This window comes from Mustelus asterias, chromosome 2 (assembly GCF_964213995.1).
Source record: "Mustelus asterias chromosome 2, sMusAst1.hap1.1, whole genome shotgun sequence".
NCBI lineage: Eukaryota > Metazoa > Chordata > Chondrichthyes > Carcharhiniformes > Triakidae > Mustelus > Mustelus asterias.
Genome location: NC_135802.1, coordinates 106,287,468 through 106,314,953, shown reverse-complemented (window position 1 = coordinate 106,314,953; position 27,486 = coordinate 106,287,468). Strand labels below are relative to the sequence as shown.

The 27,486-nt window shown below is 42.0% G+C and overlaps 1 protein-coding gene across 2 annotated transcripts in view; it reads right to left on the bottom strand.

Annotated features, from left to right (window-relative positions):
* The window catches only part of jazf1b (JAZF zinc finger 1b), a 253,273-nt gene that overhangs the window by 23,389 nt on the left and 202,398 nt on the right, over positions 1-27,486 (bottom strand). For both annotated transcript variants that reach the window (XM_078239887.1, XM_078239894.1), the window contains one exon: positions 24,591-24,787. In XM_078239887.1, the coding sequence (XP_078096013.1) occupies positions 24,591-24,787 (197 nt within the window). The remainder of the gene's footprint in view (positions 1-24,590; positions 24,788-27,486) is intronic.

Here is a 27,486-nt window from a genome sequence, read left to right as displayed (position 1 = left end):
GAAAAAAAAGGAAAAATACACCCTATTAAAGAGACTACAACTGAGCAAAATAAGATTGATTTAGAATACTATTTACCCCTCCTGTCCCCAGTTGAAGATTTTTTAAAAATTGTTCTTGGAATGGGAAGACTATTTATTTCCTATTCTTAGTTGTCCTGGGGTTGAGGTCATATATCGGCCAGACTGGGTCAGGTGACAGGTTCCTTTCCTTAAAGGATATCAGTTAATAGTTGGGATATTGCAATAAATTCCAAGGCAGGATTTGAACTTGACTTCTGGGCTGCTGGTCCAGTACCATGATAGCCACCCAGCTACTGCATCCTAATAGGTCCCCCCATATCCTTTCTGTTCATCTCAAATGAAATATCCATCAGTGCAATATCTAATCAGTTTTGGCTTTAGTATTAAACCAAGCAATTGATAGTTCATGATATCAGGTGGGATCATTAGTAAGAAGTCTCACAACACCAGGTTAAAGTCCAACTTTGGACTTTATTTGGTAGCACAAACCACGAGCTTTCGGAGCGCTGCTCCTTCATCAGGTAAGTGGGAGTTCTGTTCACAAACAGGGCATATAAAGACACAAACTCAATTTACAAAATAATGGTTGGAATGCAAGTCTTTGTCTCCAGTCCTGTCTGGAGACAATACACATCTCTTTAACCTGTGCTTACCGCTCTCTCCACTCACATTGTCTGTATCTTTAAGACTAGATTACCTGTAAAGGCTTGCATTCCAACCATTATTTTGTACATTGAGTTTGTGTCTTTATATGCCCTGTTTGTGAACAGAACTCCCACTTACCTGATGAAGGAGCAGCGCTCCGAAAGCTAGTGGCTTTTGCTACCAAATAAACCTGTTGGACTTTAACCTGGTGTTGTGAGACTTCTTACTGTGTTTACTCCAGTCCAATGCCGGCATCTCCACATCATCTTTAGATACCCCAGAGTGAAAGATTCCAAATGGAAGACTAAAATGAAGGCAGAGAAAAACTGCACAACTCCTGGAAGAGAACAGGATGAAATTCATCGAGCCAGCTCCACCAATGGAACCAGTTGGCAGAAAACTTCTTCCACTGACACGATAGCAGCTTGCATCAAATATTATTCCATCAGGTTCTTTTTAGAACATAATGTGGAAAGCCAAAACTGACAAGAGGTTCCTTACCAGTTCGTTAAGAGGCTGCCAAGTAGCGCTGCTTGGAATCACTCCCAAAATCCCAGTAGTCCAGCAAGTCACTGTGCTCAGGCCTTGGGTGGGAAGGAATGGGGTTGCCTTCCTCAATGGCCACATTTGCACCAGGCACTACCCTCACCCAGCACCCCGTGGGTGCTCTTACTCTCTGGTTGCTGAGACACCACACGCACCTACCTGGTCCTGGATTCTGGACTTGGAATCCGCTGCTACTGTCACGACTGGGACTAATGAGCTACTGCCATCAGATTGCTCAGCAGCACTCTGAGGTGGGACTTCCTCCCGAGTGAGAGGTGCATGTCATGTCTCCAGCCAATTAACAGTTCAGCCAGTATCGGCGGACAAATCCCACCATCCGAAAAATCCTGCGCAATATTTATCAATACTTTGGGTGACTGCATACCCAAGGAACTGTTCATTAGATGGCTAAAAATCAGCTAAAATCTATGCTTCAATTATATTCAGTTTCACATTTTCTTTTGGAATGGTTCACTGGAAATTGGTAGACCGTCAATGTTGTATGGTGGTTGTGATTGGCTAAGGAAACGGTTGCAGAGACCTGGATACGTCTGAACAACAACTGGTTTCTTGGATGAACATAACTGCACCGAGACATACAAGGCCACAGGTGTCACTCAGTCTAAGCCATGATAGAAACATAGAAACATTGAAAACTACAGCACAAAACACACCCTTCGGCCTCACAAGTTGTGCCGAACATATCCCTACCTTTTAGGCCTACCTATAATCCTCCATCCTATTAAGTCCCATGTACTCATCCAGGAGTCTCTTAAAAGACTCTATTGAGTTTGCCTCCACCACCACTGACGGCAGCCGATTCCACTCGCCCACACCCTCTGTGTGAAAAACTTACCCCTAACATCTCCCCTGTACCTACCCCCCAGCACCTTAAACCTGTGTCCTCTCGTAGCAGACATTTCCACCCTGGGAAAAAGCCTCTGAGAGTCCACCCGATCTATGCCTCTCAACATCTTATATACCTCTATTAGGTCTCCTCTCATCCTACGTCTCTCCAAGGAGAAAAGACCGAGCTCCCTCAGCCTATCCTCATAAGGCATGCCACTCAATCCAGGCAACATCCTTGTAAATCTCCTCTGCACCCTTTCAATCTTTTCCACATCCTTCCTGTAATGAGGCGACCAGAACTGAGCACAGTACTCCAAGTGGGGTCTGACGAGGCTCTTATATAGCTGCATCATTATCCCCGGACTCCTAAACTCAATCCCTCGATTGATAAAGGCCAGCACACCATACGCCTTCTTAACCACCTCTTCCACCTGCGGGGCCGATTTTAGAGTCCTATGGACCTGGACCCCAAGGTCCTTCTGGTCCTCTACCGTACGAAGAGTCTTTCCCTTGTAACTTCTAGGCTCGCTGTCGTATCACTGTCTTACATCATGTGGGCGGTTGTGTTTCTCCAGTCCCACATATTAACGCTTTCAGCCCTGAACACCCTAATACTATATCTCCCCCACAAGCCTTTCCCAAATATATTTTGCATTTATATACTACACCATCGCTGCCACAAGTCCCTGACTTCATAGGTTTAAGTGATCTGGGGGTTTCACAACTAGGCCGTTCTTTTGAGCCTGGGATGATCGCTAGTCTCCCTTTGGATTTCTTTGATTTATTGTCACATGTATTGGTATACAGTGAAAAGTGTTGCACCTTGCACGCTAAACAGATGAAGCATACTGCTCATAGAATACATAGTGGAGAAGGAAAGGAAAGAGTGCAGAATATAGTGTTCCAGTCGTAGCTAGGGTGTAGAGAAAGATCAACTTAATATGGTAGGTCCATTCAAAAGTCTGATGGCAGCAGGGAAGAAGCCGTTCTTGAGTCAGTTGGCACATGATCTCAGACATTTGTATCTTTTTCCCGACGGAACGGAAGAAGATGGGAGAGAGAATGTCCAGGGTGCTTGAGGACCTTGTTGGCTTTTCCAAGGCAGCGGGAAGTGTAGACAGAGCCAATGGATGGGAGACTGGTTTGCTGATGGACTGGGCTACGTTCACAACTCTTTGTAGTTTCTTGCAGTTTTTACTTTGATTTGGTTGGTCTCGGTAATAGTTTCAGTGCTTGGTGCATTGTCAGTTTGACTATCAGTATCTGGTTCTCCCAGATGTATAATGGATTGTTCTCTTTAAGGAATGAGGATAATATTTCTCTTTGTTTTTTCTTAATCAATACATACCCCAGAAGGCACAATAAGATCATTGATGATGATCATCCCTTTGGATGTTAACACCTCCTCTGCTAGGCTGGTTTCTGGTATGGTACCTCCTCTTGTAAGTGGAAGATTGTTGTTTTGTGTAAGACTGCTCCCAATTCTGAACTTTATGATAGTTCCAGACTGCTAGCCTTGGGATTAGTTTGTTGGCTAAGATGGGAAGCTGTGTTCAAAGTTTTCTGACCATCAGTAGTCAGACGTTGCAAATCCACATTGCTGTGGAGTAGACCTGGATGTGATAAGTGCCATTGGAAAATCCTCATTCTTCTTCAAGAGGGTTTAAATAATGCGGACACCCCTTTCTGCCTCACCATTGGATTGGTGATACTTCAGGGAACTGGAGAGATGTGGGAATCCATAGCTCTCAGTGAAATGGGTGAATTAGTCATTAGTGAATTGCGAGCTCTTGTTGGAAACCATTTGGTCCGGAATGTCACGAGTTGCAATGACTTCTTTCAACGACCCAATGACCGACTCATTGGTCCACGTGTGTAAACATTTCACCTCGATCCACCTGCATAGTTAGTTGGCAATGATAAGGAAGGATTTCCTCTTGTAAATAAACAGATCCATTCCCAGACATTCCCTCAGTCTTGTAGGGAACTGGGTGGGGATATGGGACTCCCTCTGGTCTGGTCTGGGCTCCAAGCACATCTGGAACTATGAAATCATCTTTCTGACTCCTCAATATTCCCAACCATCACATACTACACTGTGATTGTGCTCTGCATTTTGTGATGTGTGCACGCTCCTGGTAGATTCTTTCCAGAATTTCCAGTTGGAGTGAGATGGGAATTACCAGTTGTTCATCATATACCAGCAGATCATTATGGTAAAGTGTTTCCATTGTTTGAAGTATATTTTCATGACCGTTCCAACTGGACACTGCTGTGGCCAACCCTGCATGCTATATTGATGGATGCAGATGCAGCCCTCTTCCTGCATCATCTCTTGGCATCGTCTTTCATCTCTTCCAAAATAGCGCTGCCGAATGTCTTCCTTCTTCCTCAAGCATGGTTTTCCACCCATTATGGTTGAGAGCCCTGTCATTATAGTTGACAGGGCTCTCAACCGCTAGTCCTCACTTTTCACCCCATCAGTCTCCACATTCAAAGGATCATCCTCTGCTATTTCTGCCAACTCCAGCATGATGACACTACTCAGCACATCTTCCCTTCATCCCCCCCTGTCAGCATTCCACAGGGACCATTCTCTCCAGGACACCCTGGTCCACTCCTCCATCACCCCCTGCCCACGGCACCTTCCCATGCAATCGTAGAAGGTGCAACGCCAGCCCCTTTACCTCCTCCCTGCTCACCGTCCTAGGGGCTAAACACTCCTTTCAGGTGAAGCAGCGCTTCACATGCATCTCTTTCAATCTGGTCTATTGCATTCGCTGCTGCCAATGTGGTCTACTCTATATCGCAGAGACCAAATGCAGACTGGGTGACCGCTTTGCTGAACACCTTCCGTCAGTCTGCAAGCAGGACCCAGACCTTCCTGTCGCTTGCCACTTCAACACACCACTCTGCTCTCCTGTCCACATGTCCGTCCTTGGCCTTTTGCAATGTTCCAGCAAACCCTAACACAAACTGGAGGAACAGCACCTCATCTTCCGATTGGGCACTTTACAGCCTTCTGGACTGAACATTGAGTTTAACAACTTCAGAGCATGAACTCTCCCCTCCCCTCACCCCATTTCCATTTATTTTATTTCATTTAATCTCATCTCATCCATCCATTTTATCATCCTTCTTTCTCACTTCCATTTTTCCACTTTCCAATCCAGCTCTCCTTCTTGCCTGCTCTCCTCACCCCATCCTCCCCGAACACAGCTTCCCATCTTAGCCAACAAACTAATCCCAAGGCTAGCAGTCTGGAACTATCATAAAGTTCATAATCTCCAGATAGTCCCTTAACCATCTGTACCTCTCTTCTGCCATTCATGCATTCTGATCACATTGGAGACTTTTAGCACCTTCTCAGCCTTTCGTATCCTCATTTACATTCCCTTTGTCCTATTCCACCCGGACCCCCACCCTCATAGTATAAATCTCTGCTGATTTTTTTTGCTCTTAGCTCTGAGGAAGGGTCATCTAGACTTGAAATGTTGGCTCTATTCTCTCCCCACAGATGATGTCAGACCTGCTGAGATTTTCCAGCATTTTTTCTTTTCATCTCTTCGCATATTTGTTGTAGCTTCTTGGAGCTCGAAGGCCACAAACTCCAAATAGGACTTCATCTGCTGACCAGATTAATATCCAGTGTTGCTGTGAGCCAGTGGTGCTGTTGCCGTGGGTCAGCCATTGCCACTGGAAGTGGGGGAGGGAGGGTGCTCTGTGACCAGTGTCCCCAAAATGGTAGGGCAACCACTGGCACTCAGGGCGTGAGCAGTCTGTGGCCGCTATGTCCAAATATTAGTAAGCCCCGGGAGTCTGCTGGGTAATTGGCAGTGTGCAGCGCAGCCTACTCTTCCAATGCTGACAAAATGGTGGCTGAGGCGAGAAGAGGTCTTAACTCGCCACTTAACTGCATTAACTGGTCTCTCAGGATGTGGTTGATCTGCCAGGTTTCCCACCACTGGTAAAATGGCATGGTGGAAAGATGCTAGCCAAAACCCCTGATGCTTTGCCCTGCCAATTTGCCTGTCTCCCAGCTCATCCCCAAAGGGCTAGGAAAATTCCGGCCAGGGTCTCTGTTTCAATCACTAACTCAGTCTGTGAATTCCAGTTTCACAAGCCACTGTGCCAAATGCAAATCCTGCTTTCTGCCCTAAATCTCTTATTTTAAACCTTATACCTGTGCATTCATCTTCCAATCTTATCAATCTACGGTTGGGCATTGTACAAATGACTAAAAAAATCACGTCATTTGAATATTTTTCCGATGTGATAACTAACAAAGATCTGCTGTTGACAGCAGGAGGGAATGTACTATAGACATGCCGCAAAAGTGTAAAGTAGTCAAATTTTATCGTCCGTACAGAGGTCTGATTTTCTTTTCTGTCAGATGGCAGAAAGTCCTATTTGTATGTTGACACTGAAAAAGATGAAGGAAATGATTAATCCCTGCATATATTTACCCCTTGCTGTCTATACAGCATTAAAAAGCATGTGTATTCCATTGGGCGAGAAGGGATTTGAAGCACTGAAACAAAGTGCTCAAGAATTTAAATCATTTACAGCTTTGAAATCGAACATTTACAAAAACATGTGCAGTTTATCAATTTTCTTGGTGGTATTTATATATCAAACAACTCAAACTTGTGTGTGTGAGATTCAGCCCCATGCATGAAGAACAGCAGAAATATTAGAGGGACTCGTTTAAAGCATATACTTAAAATAAAAGTCAGTTGGTGATGTGGCCAGGAGCTACCTCCGACTGATCTTTATTCCTTTAGGGCAAGAAAGACTGCCAAATATTTAACATATGAGCTGCCCAACCACATAGCTGGTTATGATTGAAATCAAAAGGTGTAAAAATGGCTTTCATTAATGGATCATAAGCACCCTTAACCCATTTTAGATGAAAAGGACTCTAGTTTGATGCCTATAAGCCATTATAAATAGCTGCTCAATTCATTTCTAACACAGAAGGGAGCTGTTTCTTTTAATTAACTAAAATGTTTTACCCTCCTCCCTTTTTTCCTTTGTTTCAATATTCCTCAGTTTCAGGTCCAATCTGCACGTAGATATTTGGGCTGCAGAACAGAGGAACAATTGGCCACCCATCTGTTTCACTGTGGGGTGGGTGGTGGCAGAGGGAATTTTGATTTTGTGCAGTTGTTTAAAATAGGAGATAGCAAATCAGCAGCTTGTTTCACATCTCCCCAATACTTTTCATTGAAGTCAATGGAAATAAGAAGCACGACAGATGTAAAACAGGCTGCCAATTCACTATCAATCTATGTTTAACAAACACTATCAATTTCTCAAAGCAGTACTGCTAAAGTGAGGTCTCTGTTGGTAGTATTAGAAACTGCGGTGAGGGTAGCCATTGCCACCAGGGGACTCCTCTGTGGGACAAAGAGTGCCAACAGTGGAGGCCACCCCACTGGAGTCTGCTAGGAGACTGTCAAGGTTTCAAAGTGATCTCCTGATATGCAGATGGGCCTCCAGACACAGGCAAGAGAGGTAGGACTACTGAAGTGGCTCAACTGAAGTGGCTCCCTCCCTTTCCTGCTGCTGGCAAAATGGCCAGCCACCCAACACTTTACAGTGCTATTTTTCCAGCCCTTCCCCAAGGAATCAGGAAATCATGTTCATAATTCCAGACATTCAAAATTGAGAAAAATGTCTGCCATCCACCTTCCATTTTGTTGGTCTGAATTATCTAAGATCTTACGGTGAGAAAGGAGTAAATAGATCCTCTATTTCATTAGAATTTTCTAAAATTAAAATTTTAAGCATCTCAAGAGTTCTTCAGCATCTATGTGGCTAGTAGATGACAAGTTAGGTCAATATCCTTATCTATTTTGCTGATAATATTACACAGTGAGACACATCTCAAACATTTGCAACAAAATCAGTATTGCCACATATCCTTAAGTGGAATTGATTTGATTGATTGTCACATTTATTAGTAAACAGTGAAAAGTATTGTTTCTTGCACACTATACAGATAAAGCATACCGTTCATAGAGAAGGAAACAGGAGAGTGCAGAATGTAGTGTTACAGTCATAGCTAGGGTGTAGAGAAAGATCAATTTAATGCAAGGTAAGTCCATTCAAAAGTCTGATGGCAGCAGGGACGAAGCTGTTCTTGAGTCGGTTGGTGCGTGATCTCAGACTCTTGTATCTTTTTCCCGACGGAAGAAGGTGGAAGAGAGAATGTCCGGGGTCCTTAATAATGCCAGCTGCTTTGTTGAGGCAGCAGGAAGTGTAGACAGAGTCAATGGATGGGAGGCTGGTTGTGCGATGGATTGGGCTACATTCATGACCTTTTGTAGTTTCTTACAGTCTTGGATAGAGCAGGAGCCATACCAAGCTGTGATACAACCGAAATAATGTTTTCTATGGTGCATCTGTAAAAGTTGGTGAGAGACATAGCTGACATACCAAATTATGAAAAAAGAGCACCCTAAAACCATTGGGTATGCAAAAAACATACCCAAGTTTGATCATAGATTATGGAAGCAAACAGAACTAAACTGTGGCAGTTTTTGTGTTTGGCAATGTTTAAAATTCAGTTAAGGACAGTATTTGTTAAGTGGTATATCTTTTTTGATAATAGGGCAATTTTCAACTTTGGTCTAAAAAGGAAACAAGTTGGCTTCTGCCAAAGGCCACAGTTAGGAGGACCAAAAAATCATTTTCAAATGCAGGTCGCATCTGAATTTCACCACTGAGCTGAGGCTAGAGCTTTTCAGCTTTGGAAAACTTTTCAGCTTTCACACAGAACCAGACAGCAAATTGTGTCTGGTGGTGGCAAGGTAAGACTGGAAGATAATTACAGCAAGAAGGAACATATAGGTAAAAGTTGCCATTGTCCCAGATGACCATAGACTGACCTCCCGAGGGGGAAAGCTGGCTGGTGGTGATTTTAACATGACAATGACCATACCTCAGGGGAGGGGCAAGTTTGAGAAGTCAGGCCTTCATGAATAACCTCAGCCGTATGGGAATTGAACCCGCGCTGTTGGCGTCACTCTGCAGCACAAATCCCCATCCACCCAACTGAGCGAAGCAACAGCCCATGAACTGAATCAATGGGCTAAATGTTCCAGGCCCTGGAGATGGGTGGCAATTATGCTGGTTAAGGCCCCTATTATGGGTGATTTTGCTACCTTGACGGCATTTTGCTGCTGGCAGAGCAGTCTTCTGCTATGTGTGGAGGCTGCCATGTTAATGGAGGCAACTTCTTATGGCATACTGATGTCCATCCGAGTTGGAGGTTCAATGCCCCAATGACTTGCTCCTTGAATTGTGACCTTGACTTGGAGGAGAGACTTTTGAGTTCAGATGATCCCTTGAGCGATGCAGTTCAGAGCTTCTTGGCCCTGATAAGGCCATCCATGGCAGCAAGGTAGAGGCAAGTGTCAGACAAGTATGGTTGAAAAAGTCCTCAAAGGCAGAACAAGCGACGGAAGACTGCGCATCACCCCAGCTGTGAATGCAGAGGCAAGGTGATTCCAGTCAATGTGATTTGACACATCACCAATCTAGCCGACAGTGGCTATTCACTGATCAAAGATCAACTGCCCTCTGGTGTGAGAACTACATACTGCCTAGATGGAAAACTCATTAGCCTCAGTCACCTCCTTGCCAAGCTGACCATCACAGACATAATTTGCAGATAACTGCAGTGTTGTTACCCGATTTGCACTCTCGATTTTATTGATTCAACATGCAAAAGCTTTGGCCTGTCCTTGAATGTTGCCAAAACAAAAATCATACATCAATCCACATCTGGTCAGCTAAATATTCCACTTCCCATATCCGTTGACCTGTTGGACTTCAACCTGGTGTTGAGACTTTTTAACCGTGCCAACCCCAGTCCAACGCTGGCATCTCCACATCATATCTGTTGAAGGACAGACTGTGGAATATACTGAACACTTCCCAGATCTTGGCAGCCACCTCTCTCAAAAGGCCACCACTGAAGAGAAGATCCAACACCAAATCAGCTGCGCCAGCTCAGCCTTCTACAAACTACGGCAGTGAGGGTTTGACAATAAAGACCTCTGCAAGTCAACAAATGTCCTAGTGTACAGAGCAGTTGACATCATCCTGTGCTCCAAGAGTACCAGCAAAATTCCATCAGTAATGTCATATCCTCTGGATTCAATGGGAGGGCTGTCAAACAAACATCGGTGTCCTTCTTGAAGCCAACTCCACAAGCATTCAGGCAGAATTTTATAAAAATCAAGTTTGACGGTGTGGGCACTGTATGGATAGCTGAAAAGCGTCTCCCCGTCAGGTCCTGTTCTCTCAAGTGGTCATGATTTCAGAGGAGTACAAATGAAATGCTTCAAAGGCACTCTGAAGCTCTCCTTGTAGCACAGCAACATTGACATGGAGCTTTTCACCAATCTGTTCAAAACAGCAACAACTTGTGCATCACACGTTAAGAGTTCAAATACCTTAATGATGAGGCAGAGAGGAGGAAAAGGAGGCAAATCCTGCTCTCTGTATCCCACTGCTTTGTAGGATGTTTAGCCCCATGTACCCAAAGATTTTGGGATCAATAATCAATCTGGTCAGTCAGATGACAACCTATGGCAGAAACTCACGACACTGAGTAGATGCCATCCTTGAATCAAGGGACAACTAACAACACCCCATTGACAGGCCCCAAGCATGAAAGATCACAATCACAACCAAACCCAATTCAGTGCAGCAGTTACCCTGCCGGCCTAGATTTTGTCCAGTTCTGCACTGCAGTGAAGTCCAGCAAGGTCACCTTCCGGAAGAGTGCTCAGACAGTCCTGTTGCTGGCAAGTACAGACTAGGAACCGCTATTTGCCCTTTCTAAGTCCTACCATATTCCCTATTTGTCCAACCCCAAGTGATACCTTACTATTTCTTATACCAGTACTGTCTGAATCTCCCAATCCTTTGTGCACTTCGTTTCTCCTTTCTAATGCTGTACAGGTAGGCAGTGGCATAGTTATATTGTCACTAGAGTAATCTAGAGACCTAGGCTAACGCTCTATGGAGACAGTAGCTACTGGAATTTAAATTCAATTAATAAATCTGGAATTAAAAGCTAGTCTCAGTAATGGTGACTGTGAAACCATTGTTGATCGTAGCACCACTACTGATCAAGTCTGAGGCACATAGCTTGAAGAACCAACAAGAGGGAAAAACCTACTTGACATTGTCCACAGCAATCAAATGCTGCACATGCATCTGCCCACGAGAGTACTGGAAGGAGTGACCACCGCACAATATCTGGCAGTATGGATGATGGTTAATCCTGAAGTAGTACTGGTGTACACAATACTAGCACATTGATGCACGTTGCTGACAACTGATCTGTATGTCATCTCCACACTAGCTCATCTTCAGTTTGTACTGTATGGCAGATAGGGCCAAGTTGAGCCAATACAGTTGCAGGAACCCACTTCTTATTGGTGGTATATCTGCACACCAAAGCTTTCCCTCCTTGTCAAAACAAGTGCCTTTCGGAACTACCCTCTCTTCATAAAATTTGCGACTGCTGATTGCGTTCTACTATCTTCTGTGGTAAAAGTAGATCAAATGTAGTTCTCAGCTTTCTCTTCGGTAGTAGTAAAGCTGGGGAACTCTGATTAGTCACGTTTTTGGTGATGTGATACATTACCAAGAAACTGTTTACAGGGCGATTTAACAAATCTTGAGGAGCGAGAGACCGAAGGCTGTTCAGAAGATGATCTTGGTGGAAAGCAGGCAAGTGAAATACACGATTTTAAGGGGGCTTGATGGAGTAATACGGAGAGGATGCTTCAGCTTCTGAGGACTGTTCAAAGGAGGCTTTTAGTGAATGTTTTAATGACTGGACAAACCTTTCTGCTAATCCATTTGTGGATGGGTGGTATGGTGTTGATTTGATGTATTGGATACCACTCATCTTTAGATAGCCTTCAAACTCCTGAATCGAGAACTGTGGTCCATTATCATTTATAATTTGTTCTGGTTTCCCAAATCTGGCAAAAATCTCATTGAACTTTTCGATAGCTTGTTCTGCAGTTGTTGATTTCATTAGGACAACATCAGGCCATTTAGAGTGTACATCAATGACAACCATGAACATGTGCCCCTGATATGGACCTGCAAAATCAGTGTGTAGATGTTGCCGAAGGCATTTTAGGCCACTTCCATCTATGCAATGGAGACAATGGCAGTGTGCTTCTTACCTGCGCGCATGACTGGCAGGCAAAGGCCTGCTTTTTCTACCAGGACTAGTTCCTCACAAGTTCTTTCATTCGAACTATACCTAGGTGTCCTTCATGCAATTGTTCCAGTACTCTATCACAAGTTTGGAGGAATTACTACCCTCATCCCCCACATATGCCGTGTACAATCAACTCAGGTTTTCTGGAAACATATGGATTTAATTTGGGATACGTTCCCACTATCCACCCTTTCCAGGACTGTCTCCATCACATGATCATTTCCGGTCTGTCAATGGACCTGAGCTGCAGTCACGGGGACACTTCTATCTGTAGAAAATAGAAGATATTGGAAACACTACTGGGTCGCACTTGACTTGCAGGCAAAGGCAAACGTGATAATGCATCAGCATTGGCATGGCTCTCTGACTGATGGTACTTGATTTCATATGAATGTACTGATGTCATACCAAACGGTAATCTCTTATAGCGAATAGGCCTTTATGTGTTATAACGGTGAGCAGGTGCTGAGATTCAGCTGTATCATTCATTTGCAATTAAGCCTGTGATAGTTGATTTTGCTGAACTTCTGTCCTGCTAGGTCGGTGAACAAATCCTCAAAGGCAGCGGGTATGTGTCCGCACACAGAACTGGACTGATGGCTGTTTTGAAATCTCTGCAAATGCGCACAGTCCTGTCCTGCTTTGACATATATAATAGGGGTTACCCAGTCATTAGTGGTGATGTGTTCTAAGACTCCACAAGTCTGAGTTCAGATTCTCCCTTTGGATGTATGGCCTGGGGTACTGCTCTGGCCTTGAGACTCTTAGACTGGCTGTTTTGTTTCATCTTACGTGCCCTTGTACTCCTTTCATGGATCCCAGTGCGCCCTCAAATACACTACTGTATTCCTCGAAGATGCTCTGCAGATCTGTTTTGGAATCAGCTAATCACAGCACTCCAATTCAACTTTATCATCTCTCGCCAAGAGAGGCCAAAGAGAGCTGGAATACCTCTTCGGACAACATGGATTGGCAGCTCCACTGTTTGCCCACTTAGCTGGACTTTGAATATAACTCTTAGAGGTACTATTTCCTCAGTGCAGGCTGTCAGCACGATATCTGCTGCCCTTAATGGTAGGTAATTCATTTAACTTAAATTCATCATCAGACTCATGTGTTGTTCTTAATTCTTCCTCACTGTAAATTCTTTTCATGGAATTCATTTGTTTTTTCCCCTTTAGCTGTGTCCTGCTTCTTTCTTTGGACTTCCTTTTCTGGAGAAACTGGTTTCCTCCAACAAGCTTGCGTTATATGGCCAATTTTGCCATAATTTTTGCATTGGCTGTCTTTGCACTAGTACACAGCCTGTGCATGGCTGTTTCTGCACAGCGACGCAATACCTGTTGCTGGCTAGACTTTCTTTGGCTGGAGACCATTTTATGCATCCTCGGGCTTACCTTGAACTGAGAAGCCTCCTTAGCAGCAAGCTCCATTGCAACGGCTATTTCTAAAGTGGTTTTAAGATTTGAATTTTATTCAGTTAGCAAGTTCTGCTGTATAGCCTCATTCCTTAGCCCACAAACCAGTCTAATTGCATTATTCAGAGAGTCACCAAATTCACAATGCTCTGCAAGGCTTTAGGGTCATAACAAATTGTGCTATATTCTCTCCTCCAAGTCGATTCCTTCTGTGGAACCTAAAACGCTCCACAATAATTAATGGTTTGGGTGAATAATGGTCCTCCAGTATCTTTGTTAATTCTTGATATGTTGGGTACTGAATTTCTTGGGCTAGACCCAGCTTCAAAGTACACTAAAAGTTTTACTGCCAATGGTACGAAGGAAAGGAGGATTACAATATCACTGGAAATCTTGTTAGCTAAGATATAGTAATGAAATCTTTCTGCATAGGACATCCAATTCTCAAATTATTCCTCAAGTGGGCCAATGGCCCGCCATTTTACGGTGATATCACGATCTGTTCAGCAACTTTCCTTCAGGAGTTTCCCTTAATATATATGGTCTGGTTAATATTGTAATCGGGCCGCATGGTGGCACAGTGGTTAGCACGCTGCCTCTCAGTGTCACGGACCCAGGTTTGATCCCCGGCTTGGGTCACTGTCTGTGCGAGTCTGCACGATCTCCCTGTTTCTGCATGGGTTTCCTCCGGGTGCTCCGGTTTCCTCCCACAGTCCGAAAGAGATGCTGGGTGGTGCATTGGCCATGCTAAATTCTCTTTTGTGTACCCAAACAGATGCCGAGGTGTGGCAACTGGGGGATTTTCACAGTAACTTCATTGCAGTGTTAATGTAAGCCTACTTGTGATTCTAATAAACAAATAAACTTTAAAATAATGTAAATCACAATATAAAGCAAATTGCAGCAGCTGTTCTTGGATCTAATGTGATGCAAGAAATCTCTGTTTCAATCTGCCTCTGTGCCTTAATCTAACTGCACACGTGGCGAGCTCTGCAGCCTGAACTCCTCGGGCACCAGTTTTAATTTTAGGGGGTGCCAGTTTTAATTTTAAGTATGGATGTCCTTTTTATTCTCTGCCCAACAACCTAATGCCAGGTGCAAGTGGATGACCTGCTGTTGATTTTGCCCCCACACTCAAAGTGCTGAAGTTTTCAGTTGGTAAATGTAGCTTCAATTTCCTTTTCTTGTTTGAAAATAATTTAATCTGTTCCTCATCGCTAGTATTCTTTTTATCCTGTTATGTACTGCACTGATGTGGAGATGCCGGCGTTGGACTGGGGTAAGCACAGTAAGAAGTTTCACAACACCAGGTTAAAGTCCAACAGGTTTATTTGCTAGCACGAGCTTTCGGAGTGTTGCTCCTTCTTCAGATGAGTGAAGACCTGAAGAAGGAGCAACACTCTGAAAGCTTGTGCTACCAAATAAACCTGTTGGACTTTAACCTGGTGTTGTGAGACTTCTTAATGTACTGCACTCTCAGACAAAAGAGCATAGAGTTGTAGCACATGGGACTGGATGCCAACAACGCAGGTTTATTGAACAGCTGTAAACTCTACAAAGGTTTGACCTAGTCTGGGGTAAAGCCAGTGAAGTGGCCAATGATATCACAAACTATACACGTGACTCTTACAAATGACCGTGCAACAACAGCCCCAAATATATAACAATACCCAGCATAAAGGAAGATGGCCGTGCTTGTTGAAGATTAATCATCTCAGTCCCAGGACATCGCTGCAGGACTCCCTCAGGCTAGCTGCTTCACCAATCATAAGGTCAGAAATGGTGATGTTCGCTGTTGATTGCACAATCACAGAGCCCTACAGCGTAGGAGGCGGCCATTTGGCCCATTGAGTCTGCATCAACCACAATCCCACCCAGGCCCTATCCCCATAACCTCATGCATTTACCCTAGTTAGTCCCCCTGACGCTAAGGGTAATTTAGCATGGCCAATCCACCTAACCCGCACATCTTTGGATTGTGGGAGGAAACCGGAGCACCTGGAGTAAACAGACACAGGAAGAATGTGCAAACTCCACAAAGATAGTGACCCGAGGCCAGAATTGAACCCAGGCCACTGGCGCCGTGAGCAGTGCTAACCACTGTGCTGCCCCAATGTTCAGTACTATTTGTGACTCCTCAAATACTGAAGCAGTCCATGTCAATATGCAGAAAAACATGATCAATCACTCATCAGCCCAAGCCTGAGTAACATTTGTGCCACTGAAGTGCCAGGCAGTGACCATCTCCAACCAACAAGAGAGAATCTGACCATCTCCTTTTTGACATTCATTGGCAGCACCATCGCTGAATTCCCCAATATCAACATCCTGGAGGTTATCATTGACCCGAAATTGAACTAGACCAGTCATATAAATATTGCGGCTACAAAAGCAGGATAGAGACTTTGAATTTCTGAGGAGAAAACACACCTCCTGACTCCTCAAAACCTGCCCACCATCTCCAAGTCAGAAGTCAGGACTGTGATAGAATACTCTCCACTTGCCTGGAACAATGTAACTCCACTACAGATAAAAAGCACTGCACCATCAATGACCTTGATTGTCACCATCATAAATATTTACTCCATCCACCACTGATGTACAATCGCAGCTGTGTGTACCCTCAACAAGGTGTACAGCAGCAACTCACCAAGGCTCCTTTGACTGCACTTTCCCAATCGCCCTCAGGAGGACAGCAGCAACAGAATCATGGGAATGCCACCTGCAAGTTCCTCTCAAAGCACACCATTCTACATCTTTAATTTTTTTTTCTCTAAAATTCTCTCTCTTTGATAAATCTTTTACTTGCTGGACCTTCTGAAAGTGGTAACACATTCTCACTTAATTTCCTGCCTGCAGCACTATTTCATGTTTTTAAACATAATCTTATTTCTATTTCCATTGAATACCATCAGCCAATTATCTTCCATGTCGCTCTCTAAAGTCTCTCCAGAATTTTCACCTGATTAATGGTCAAATTACATAATTTTGTACCACCTACAAGTATAGAATGTTGCTCATAAATGTCGCTAATTAAGTTAACGAACAGGAATGCAAGCTTATGTCTCAGTGAAACCCCATCAAGTCAATACTGTCTACCATTGAGCACAAAGCATAATGTATGAATACATATTTGAAACTGATAGCTCCAATTAGTCTACTGTAATTAGCAATATTCTTCACATTTTACTCAATTTCATCAAATAATTTGATTCAGTTTAAAATGTTGTTCATTATAGCTCACACAGTCATGATGACCAGCACTGAATGTAAATAAGTGAATGACTGGGTAACTCTGATGTGGAGCATGGTTAGCCTCATAAAAGTATGTTTGTCACAGAAAGTTGTAAAAATACTTGACAAAATTATAAACATCCACATAAAACCAAAGACAAAATAAAACATCAGTTTTGGAAATCTGAAAAATTAGCCAGCAATGCAAAAAAATGCCACATTCATTCATATCTGGAATAAATGTTTAGACATGCTTCTGCATCAGAACCCAAATTTTAACCTGAGTCACTCATTCTGTGGTCGACTGACTTGTTTCCCCTCCATACTTTCTATTATATTTTGTATAAAAATACTTCCATGGACAAAAACCAGTAAAATACAAATCCATTTAGCGGCAACAACAGTTAGATCATAAACTGACACGCTTTAGGTCAGTGGTGCATATAACTATAATAAAATACTATCCATTATAAAATGACAGATCACAAATTTAAAAATTGGAACCGATTGTGTTAAGTGTTCCAAGGCATTTTCCAAATGACAAGGTGTGGTATAAATGCAAGCATTAACTGTATTTTTATTATAAGCATTCTTAACAAAACATGTTACACCAAGTGTGGTGTATCATCTTTGAATGGGAAAATAATCACAATTTTCTCATGACAGTAACATGCTAATTATCTCGTCAGCTTCATTTACAAGTAGCCAAAACATACGACAGTCACTGTATCTAATCAATTTCCCACCAAACTTCAGTCAATCTTCAAAATCCACACTAACTCGTGTGACATTTCCTACAATGTATTTGTGCCAACGTCTGTTAACAAAATGAATGATAGCACAGCAAAAACAAATCACCAGACAAAAATGCAGGTGACTGCAGTAGCCACAAAAAAATTGAATTATGATAGCTATGTTTCAGGCATCATGTTAATGTGAAATTCACTGCAAAATACTTCAATACAACACTACATGTGTCAAGGCAAAAGCTATTCATGCTATCTTTACCTGGGGAACTATCAGAAGTCTGGATCACTAAACAAATGACTTTCGCCCTACATATTGTATTTCAGCATGAGGCTTGAGAATGTAATTTTAATTGGGCTGAGACCCTGTGCTTTTGGATATCTAAAAATCCCCAAAGAATTTTGCCAGCCTCGCAGATTTTATGCCCTTAATAGGACAAAATGACAGTGTAGAAGGTATGAGGCTTGTAAACTATATAACAGCACACTTTAAGTAATTCACATGTGTCTCATATTAACTATTTATTCTCCATCTCCTATTTTAATCTTCCTCACTGGAGTTTACCGATTTGAAATCTATCCTTCTGAATTATGCCTTTTTGAGAAAGAGATTTTGCCCAGTGTCAGTCAGGAATAGGAAGGATAAATGTAAGGGTGGGGGATGGGAACAAGAGAAGTAGAATGTTGCATATGATGTGGCTTTTTGCTGGGATGATCGAGATCATTATCAAGTTTATCCTGGTTGGATTAGAAAGGACTATACTAACAGGAAGACTATCCTTAGTGTCCATTCCAGAAAATTAAAATGAATTCAAGCAATGAGATTTCACAGCCCTTCACTGCAGGAAATGACAGGTTCGCTAGATTTGATGCACCAAGACAGGAATCCATGGTGGATAAGAAGATGACTTTGTTTAAGGGCAGTGAAAATGTCTGTAGAATAGACAATTTATTTGAAGGATCACATATGAACTACTTTGCTTCTCTGGGGCAGATGTGATACCATTGTCCATGATTACACCACGATGTTAAGTAGGATAGAGTAACCATAAACCTAGAAATCCAAAATTAAGGTACACTGGGGCTGAAGCAGCTCCAAAGGGTTGTACAACATCAAAATTTGCTATGTTATGGCTTGGCACATTCCAGATAGCTCCTGTTAGCATACTAGAACAGAAGCATGCTATGAAGCTTAGCTCCTCCTATTAGCACATGACTCTGTCTCGTCCATCAACCAAATCAAACCCGGCTCTGAAACCTCAGAGGAAAACCCAAATAAACAAAATTCCATTTACTCACATTAAAACAAACAACCCATTATCTAAAACCAATTATTCTCATGCATTCTCATCATGGAGCTAGCTGCTTGGTTTGCAGACAAATTTGTACCATATAAACCAGATCTGTATTTTAAACATACCGCTCACAAGAGACACGACATAAATACATTTCTTAAAGACACAGTATCATCGTACTCCTTCAACTTGTTTGGTGTAGTGTGGAGATTGTGCCAGGTACAGTACTAGGCATACCTTATTGTAAGTATGTTGAACACTAAAAACACCAGGCTAAAGACAGAACGTATGTTTATAGAGTCATCACAGCACTGGAGGTGGCTGTTTGGTCCACTGAGTTCATGCTGGCTTTCGCTACAAAAATCCAGTCAGTCCCATTCCCTCACTCTACCCCTATAGCCCTGAAAGTTTCTCTCTCTCTCATGGCCCATCCAATTTTCTTTTGAAATCACTGATCATCTCTGCTTCCTTCACCATCATAAGCACCAAGTTTCCAGGTCATTACCACTTCTGGTGTCAAAATGTTTTTCCTCACATCCCCCAGTATCTCTCAACCAAAACCTTAAATCTGAGGCCCCTATTCCTGATACCATCAGCTTTTATTTATCCACCTTATCTAATGCTGTAATAATCTTGCACACCTCTATCAAAGCTCCCCTTTGCTCCAAGGAGAACAACTTCTCCAACCTAACCTCGTGGCTATATTTCCTCATTCCTGGAATCACTCTGGTAAATCTCCTTTGCACCCTTTCAAGGACCTTCACATCCTTTTTAATCTTTGCTGACCGGAAGTACTGTGTCCTGAGCTTTAAATAGGTTCAGGATAACTTCCCTGCTTTTGTATTCAATACCTCTATTTAAGAAGGCCAAGATTCCACATGCTTTGCTAACTACTCTCTCAAAACATCCTCCCATTTGCAAAGGTTTATGCATAAGTGACCCCTCCCCCCTCCCCCTAGTCTTTCTGTCACTCCAGGACTGTGCCCTGTTACACTCAATTGGTATTTTTCATACAGTCTTCCACACTTCCAAATTCGGGATCATTGGCAAATTTTGAAATTTTAATATTCAAATCATTTTACGTATATCAAAAAATAAGTGGTCCTAACATTGATCCTTGGGGATCACCAATGTCTAACATTCTCCAGTCTAAAACATACCCATTTACCATGACTTGCTGCTTTTTTGTCCTTAAGCCAATTTTTTACCCCAGCTGATACGGAGCCTTCTATCCCATGAGTCTCAATTTTGTTAACCAGCCTTTAATGTGGTAATTTGCCAATTGCTTTCTTAAAATACAGGTAATGAGCCATAGTCCACAGGAACAAAGCCATCTCTCTCCTTTAGAGAGAAAATTGGCTATATATAGTTTGAGGGGCACCATTCCACAAGCATGGGCAAGTGAAAAGAATCATAGAGACATAGAATCCCTCGAGTGCAGAAGAAAGTCATTTGGCCCAGCTATTGTGCACCAACTCTCCAAGAGAATCTTATCCAGATCCTATCTCTATCACCCCACATATTTACCCTGCTAATTCCCCTACCTACATCTTGGGACACTAAAGGGGCAATTTAGCAATCTTCCATGAGCTACCACAGCCAATATAGGGATTGAACCTGCGCCATTGGTGTTGTTCTACACTGCCATCCAATCAAATGAGCTAGCTGACCTAGACAATGTCCACTGCATCCCCTTTAACCTCTGTTATCTTATCAAAAAATTAAATTAGATTGGTCAAATATGATTTGCCTTTTACAAAGGCAAATGCTGACTTTCATTAATAACTGTAACTCAAACCTCTCCAAACATTTGTTGATTTTTTACCCTGACTTTAAAAAAAATTACCCACCATTGATGAAAAATCTGACCAGCCTACAGTCACTAGAAATGTCACTCCACCCTTTCTTGAACAAGAGTCTATTTGCCACTTTCCAGTCTTCTGGTTCAGTGATGATTGCACAGTGTTCAGTATCATTCACGACTTCTCAGATACTGAAGCAGTCTAAACCATAAGTGATGCTTACGCAACACAACTGCCAGCCAATAACTAACTCCAATGAGGGACAATCTAACTACCTCCCCCTAACATTCAACAGTATTAAAATTGCTGAATCTCCGACCATCAACAACCTAGGTTTACCATTGACTGGAAACTGAACTGGCCCAACCATATAAAAACAGTGGTTATAGGAACAAGTTAAAAGGATGGAAATTCTTTGGCAAGAAATTCAACTCCAGATTCTTAAAAGCCTGTCCATCATCAATAGAAAATAACTGCAGAAAGCTATAACACGAAGGGACTTGAGAGTACTTGTGCACGAAACACAGGAAACTAGCACACAGGTGCAGCAGGTAATCAAGAAGGCTAATGGAACGTTGGCCCTTATTTCAAGAGGGTTGGAGTATAAGAGTAGGGAAGTCTTGCTGCAACTGTAAAAGGTACTGTTGAGAATACATATGGAGAACTATGAGCAGTTTTTGTCCCATTATTTAAGGGAAGATATTATTTCATTGGAGAAGGTTCACTAGGATGATTCCCAGTATGGAGGGATTGTCTTATGAGCAAATGTTTAACAGGTTGGGACTCTACACATTGGATTTAGAAGAATAAGAGGTGATCTCATTGAAACACATAGGATTCTTAAAGGGCTTAATAGGTAAATGCTGAGAGGATGTTTCCCCTCATGGGAGAGTCTAGGACCAGAGGGCATCGTCTCAGAATAAAAAGGTGCCAATTTGCAACTGAAATGAGAAGGAATTTGCTATCTCAGAGGGTTGAGTCTTTGGTACTTCTTGCCACAGAGATCTGTGGGGGCAGAGTCTTTGTGTATATTAAAGGCTGATGGATAGATTTTTGATCAATAATGGCCTAGTCCTGATCCTATTTCTTGTGGTTTTATCTACAAAGCACAAGTCAGGAGTGTGATGGAATACTCCCTACTTCCCTGAATAAGTGCAGTTCAAACAACATGATAAAATATCCAGGAATAAGCGGCCTGCTTGACTGGCATTCCGTCTATCACCTTCAACATTCAATCCCTCTATCACCAGCACACAGTGGCAGCAGCATGCACCATACACAAGATGCACTGAAGCAACTTGCCAGGCCTCCTTTGACAAAGCCTTCCAGACACATAACCTCTACCACCTGGAAGAATAAGGACAGCAGACTAAAGGGAATACCAACATCTGCAAGCTCCCCTTCAAGCCGCAAAACATAACTTGGAAATATATTGCTATTCCTTCACTGTTGCTGGGTCGAAATTCTGGAACTCCCTTCCTGTTATAACAGCTGTTTGGGTGTACCTACAGCAGATGAACTGCAGTGGTTCAAGAAGGTGGCACACCACCAGGGTAATTAGGAGTGAGCAAGAAACATTGCCCTTGGCATCAACGCTCTCATCCCACGAAAAAATAGAAACCGAGAAGTGTGGGACAGCGATCCCGAATATCAACTCAATCGTGAGGCTTGATCTATAATGTAGCAAAATATTAAAACAGTACTTCATGGCACCATATGAGGGCAATTCAACCAAAAGGACCATGCAGTCGTCACTTTTATGCAACCAGTCTGGCAATTACTCCTTGCTGAGGTCATATAAATCAGGTTATCACACCCAGAAGAAGTGTTTACAATCTCTGAAATATCCAATCTAATTTGCATTGTCTAAAACATGCTGGTTCAGACACCCATTTGAAACTTAATCTATATTTTCAGACCTACCACCCAGTTGAAACACCTTATATTGACTACTACCTATCTGTGTATTAGATAGATGTGCTACAGGTTTACTCCAAACAATTAATTTCACTATTTTGTGTTGGATTGGAGAAAGATCAATGAGTCTACAGTTACTTCCTTCTGCTTTGATGCCTTTTATGAAAATAGGCACCTCAGGGCTCTGTTCCTAATCTATTATGGAAGAGTGGGAGCATAATTTTGACTTATGTGATAGCTCAGTGAACCAGCATCAACCACAATAAAAATCAGAAGAGATGTAAAACTTACTACACAAAGTCAAGATTACCCATCTGCCTCTCCTGATTCTTTTCCTTTGGTAGTTTTTTTTATATGCTGTAGCTGCCTTAGCTGAGAATGAAGCATGTTTAAAGAGCATTCATGTCCTGTAATGTCTCACAGTATTTTAAGTAATCTTTGAGAACCTAAAGATAGGATACCTATGAGGGGAAATAGAGTTGCCGTAGTCTGGTTAGTTATGGTGATCTATCTACAGATATAAGATATATGACATTTTTACAACTTTAGGGCGTTACCTATTTGAAATGTTTGAAGTTCATGTATCCTTCAATAATATGTACCTTTTAAGTTCATAGTAGTTCATTTTTGTTGTTAAGTATGTGTTGCTCCTCCTGCAAATGATAGTATGGCAGTTTATGTCCAGTAATACCTAAAGAACCATATGCAATGGTTTCTCTGCCCATTGGTGCACCATTACCTCTGGAGACCCCCAAGGATCTATCCTTGGCTGCCTTCTGTTTTCCATCTATATGCTGCTATTTGGCAGCATCATCCAAAAACACTTCTTAGAAATGTCTAACCAGAGCAGCTTATTTTGAAATTTTCGATCTCTCAGGCTCTACTTCTTATAACAGATTTCCCTCCTCTCATGTTTCCCAGTATTAACTTTGCCAATCATTCCAAGGACATCTGAAAGCAGCAGGGTCCAATATGAAGGCCATGTTTAGGGTACATATTTGATCATTCCCACCTGTTTTTCACTTGACAACATTGATCTGAAATCCAATTCCAGATCCCTAACTTATGTCTGGACTTGTGATTTTATTGGTATTTTGCTTTCTTAGGTTATAATTCATTATTTAAGCTGAATGATTAACATACTGATTTTGCAACTTTTCACCTCTATTTGTGTCTGACATTCTTGTTTGTGAACATTCCACAGCAAACATACTTCATAGTTTTCATCTTAAATCATATTTCTTTCTGCTGTTTGCTTTTCTCTAACTATTTCTCCTGCTGTCCCCTTAGTTAAAATGTTTATTTAATCATATGTTTCCTTTATAGCTTATTCCTATTTCATGTTCCCTTTTATGTTAAACATCCCTCAAATAATTTATCTTTTATTTTATTTTCTCATCTACTTCCCATAGCTGATCTTTCTGTCCACACCACCTTAATCTTAATTTCTCAAATTCTCACTTTTTAAAATGTACTTCACTAACTCTGAATCATAAAGAATAAAATCTCAATCTTCTCCCCCTCCCCACCTGATGTTGAGCTACTGAATTAAATAATGATTCCACGGGTACTGGAAACACTTGGATACTTTGCACAAGTAACTAATTGAATATTACCAGGCTCTCCAGCTGTGAGGGGCCATCATTCACATATGTGCACCATCTAGCAGGGGATCATGAAGTAGCAATCAGAAGGCACTTGGCCTGATTCTCCCCCTATGCCTCAGTTCAAAAGTACCATGGTCAATTACAGCAGTCATAGTTGCCATGTCAACTGAGATCAATTAACTCAAGACTGAAAAAAGCTACATTTGCAGATTTAGTCTTAAACTCATTTAAGGGATTATTTTTCTTTTGTACCTGTGGGAGTAATGCTTCGGAATGATGACGATGGAGTAACAGGTGGGGTGACTGGTGGAGTAAGGCTGCCGCTGTTGTGACGTTGTGGTGTAGAAATACTTCCTCGAGGAATAGTACTCGATATTGATAAAGATAGTTTAGGTTGAATCTTTTTCTTCAGGGATTCTTGTTCCCGGCGAGCAGCATCAGTCATAAATCTGCAATGACAAAAACACACAGGTAATCTGTGGCTCTCTGCCAGAGAATAATAACTTAGATCATCTTTACTGTACAATTTTTTTTTTAAAGAGCAAGTGAAAAACATATGGGAGAGGTGTGAAAAGTACAAATTTTGTATGAATCTGGCAGCATTTCAGATTTTTAAAAATTCATTGGTCAGTTATGGGGGTGGGTGCACGCCTTTATGGCAATATACTCTGGGATTAAGCTAAACCTATCTGTCAAATGCTATATTTACTCACAGCTTAGTTCATGGCTGCACTCTCACCTCTGAGTCAGATGGATCTGGTTCAAGTCCCACTCCAGCAATCGAATACACAGTCTAAATTGGGACTTCAGTGTATTACTGATGAGGGATATACTGGCAGAGGTGCATTTTTTGAATGAGACAATATGCAGAGGTCGCATCAGCCTTCTTATGTAGACATTAAAAAAACATTCATGGTAGGATTTGAGGAAATGCAAGGTCAACATTTATCTCAACTCAACACCGCCAAAACAAGTCAACTCATTTACTATCTGTGGCACTTTACCACAAAGAAATTTTCTGCTACATTTGTCTACAAAACAATACTTTCAAAAGTAATTAATTCCCTGTGAAGTGCTATGGAATATCTTGAGAATATTGAAAGATACTGTACAGCGACAATTTCTTCCTATAATCATATGTTCCAGACTAAATGTCAGTTAAATCTTCATTGCTCCCTTTTCCTCAAAACAACTCCTTCCCTTTCTTCAAACAAACTACACATTTCGTTATTGCGTCCTAAAAGTACTTGCAAGTGATCTATCTCTTGTTGATGCCTGAGATAAACACAAGTTTATGGACCTTTTATAATTATTCTTAGCACTTATTGCTAAGCCACTTTTCATGCACTGATTCAGGACCATAGTTCAAGTCTCCAAAACGATTCTCATAAAAAAAACGTTTGTATGAAAAGTTCTGCTCATTGAAAAAACAGCAGCAATTTCTGAGGTCAGCCCTGTGCCAGATAATGGAGAATTAAATTAAATTCAACATTTTATTTCCTGAAAGGGCTGGCTGTTCTTGGCTAGGGAACAAATAGCTATTGCACTGCAAACATACAGTCTTAGCCAGGAAGACAGGATTATTTCTCCATTCCATGCTGGAAATGATCAAGTTCATGTCTAATGTTGGAACTCTGGAAAATGGGACTCTCGTGAGTGTTTGGCAGGCCCGCAAAACAGCTACAAAAAAACTGAAAATATTTTACACTGGCAAACATAAAGAAACATGACTGCCTGTGTCTTGCCATTTGGCAGTTTATTAGTCGACATCTTTTTAGCTGTCCTTCTCGACTCTTTAACTACCAAGACCCCACATTTAGGATCAATTCAATTGCTTACTATCATTGTATAAATCAAATTCCATTTGCAGTACCTGGGATTTTTATTGGCATTTTGGGAATCACATTCCATCGTTTGTTCGATTACTTCCATGATAAGGGAAAGCCAGTGATTGAGTCTTGCTGACTGATAAAGCATTGTGTCATATTGCAGGCGCAGACTACGACTGGTTTGTTTTGTTTGTCAACCTCAGAAAGCAGCGAGTTGTACTACGCACCTATCAGCTTCTCAGACTGATGGCAAGTGGTCTGGCCTACTATTTTGTTCTTGTGCATTTTTAAGCCCATAAAACAATGAAAACTACAGGAAATGTTAACTTCACATGGTGGCACAGTGGTTAGCACCGGGATCGATTCCCAGCTTGGATCACTGTCCATGAGGAATCTGCACATTGTGTGTAGTTTCCTCTGTGTGTTCCGGTTTCCTCTCATAATCCAAAAGATGCGCTGGTTAGGTGCACTGGCCATGTTAAATTCTCCCTCAGTATATCTGAACAGGCGCCGGAGTGTGGCGACTAGGGGATTTTCACAGTAACTTCATTGCAGTGTTAATGTAAGCCTACTTGTGACACTAGTAAATAAACTTAAACGTTAATTTGTGTGGAATTGTGTTCCAGCTCACTTTAATCATCATTGTAACTGGTTTTTCTTCAGGATTTCCATCGGAATTATGCCAAAAGATTGAAAAAAATTCCAACTAATTTCAGGACTCCTTTGCTATCTCAAATATAAAAGTTTAGCATAGATATGTGCGCGCTAGATAGTGGAACTAGTAAGCCACTTGCCGGTGAACTCAAGTCCAAATCACATGAATGAATCACCCTCAGCCTTGCTCTTTCTAACCCAGTTTTTCAGATGGTGCTTTGAATTTCCTTCTTACCGTTGATTTCATTTCTACTGTTCCGTTCAATCACTGATATCAGGTTTAGTGCCAGTAAGGATATGCTTCCAACTTTCATTGACTGATTAAATTTGAAATCCCAGATTTCTCCAGTTTCATACTAATGACTAGTTCTGCGGCTTTTCTCTTCAAGACTTGAATGCCTTCCTCATATTTCAGTGACTGGAACTACACATAGTATTCAGTGGTCTGACCAGTGCACTATACGATTTGAGCATGAGGGAAAGAAAAAGAAAGGGGGAGTGGGGGAGGGGAATCTAAGAAATTAAGTCACTATCTCACTTCATTTAATCATGATGTGGAGATGCTGGCGTTGGACTGGGGTAAACACAATAAGAAGTTTAACAACACCAGGTTAAAGTCCAACAGGTTTATTTGGTAGCAAAAGCCACTAGCTTTCGGAACAGGC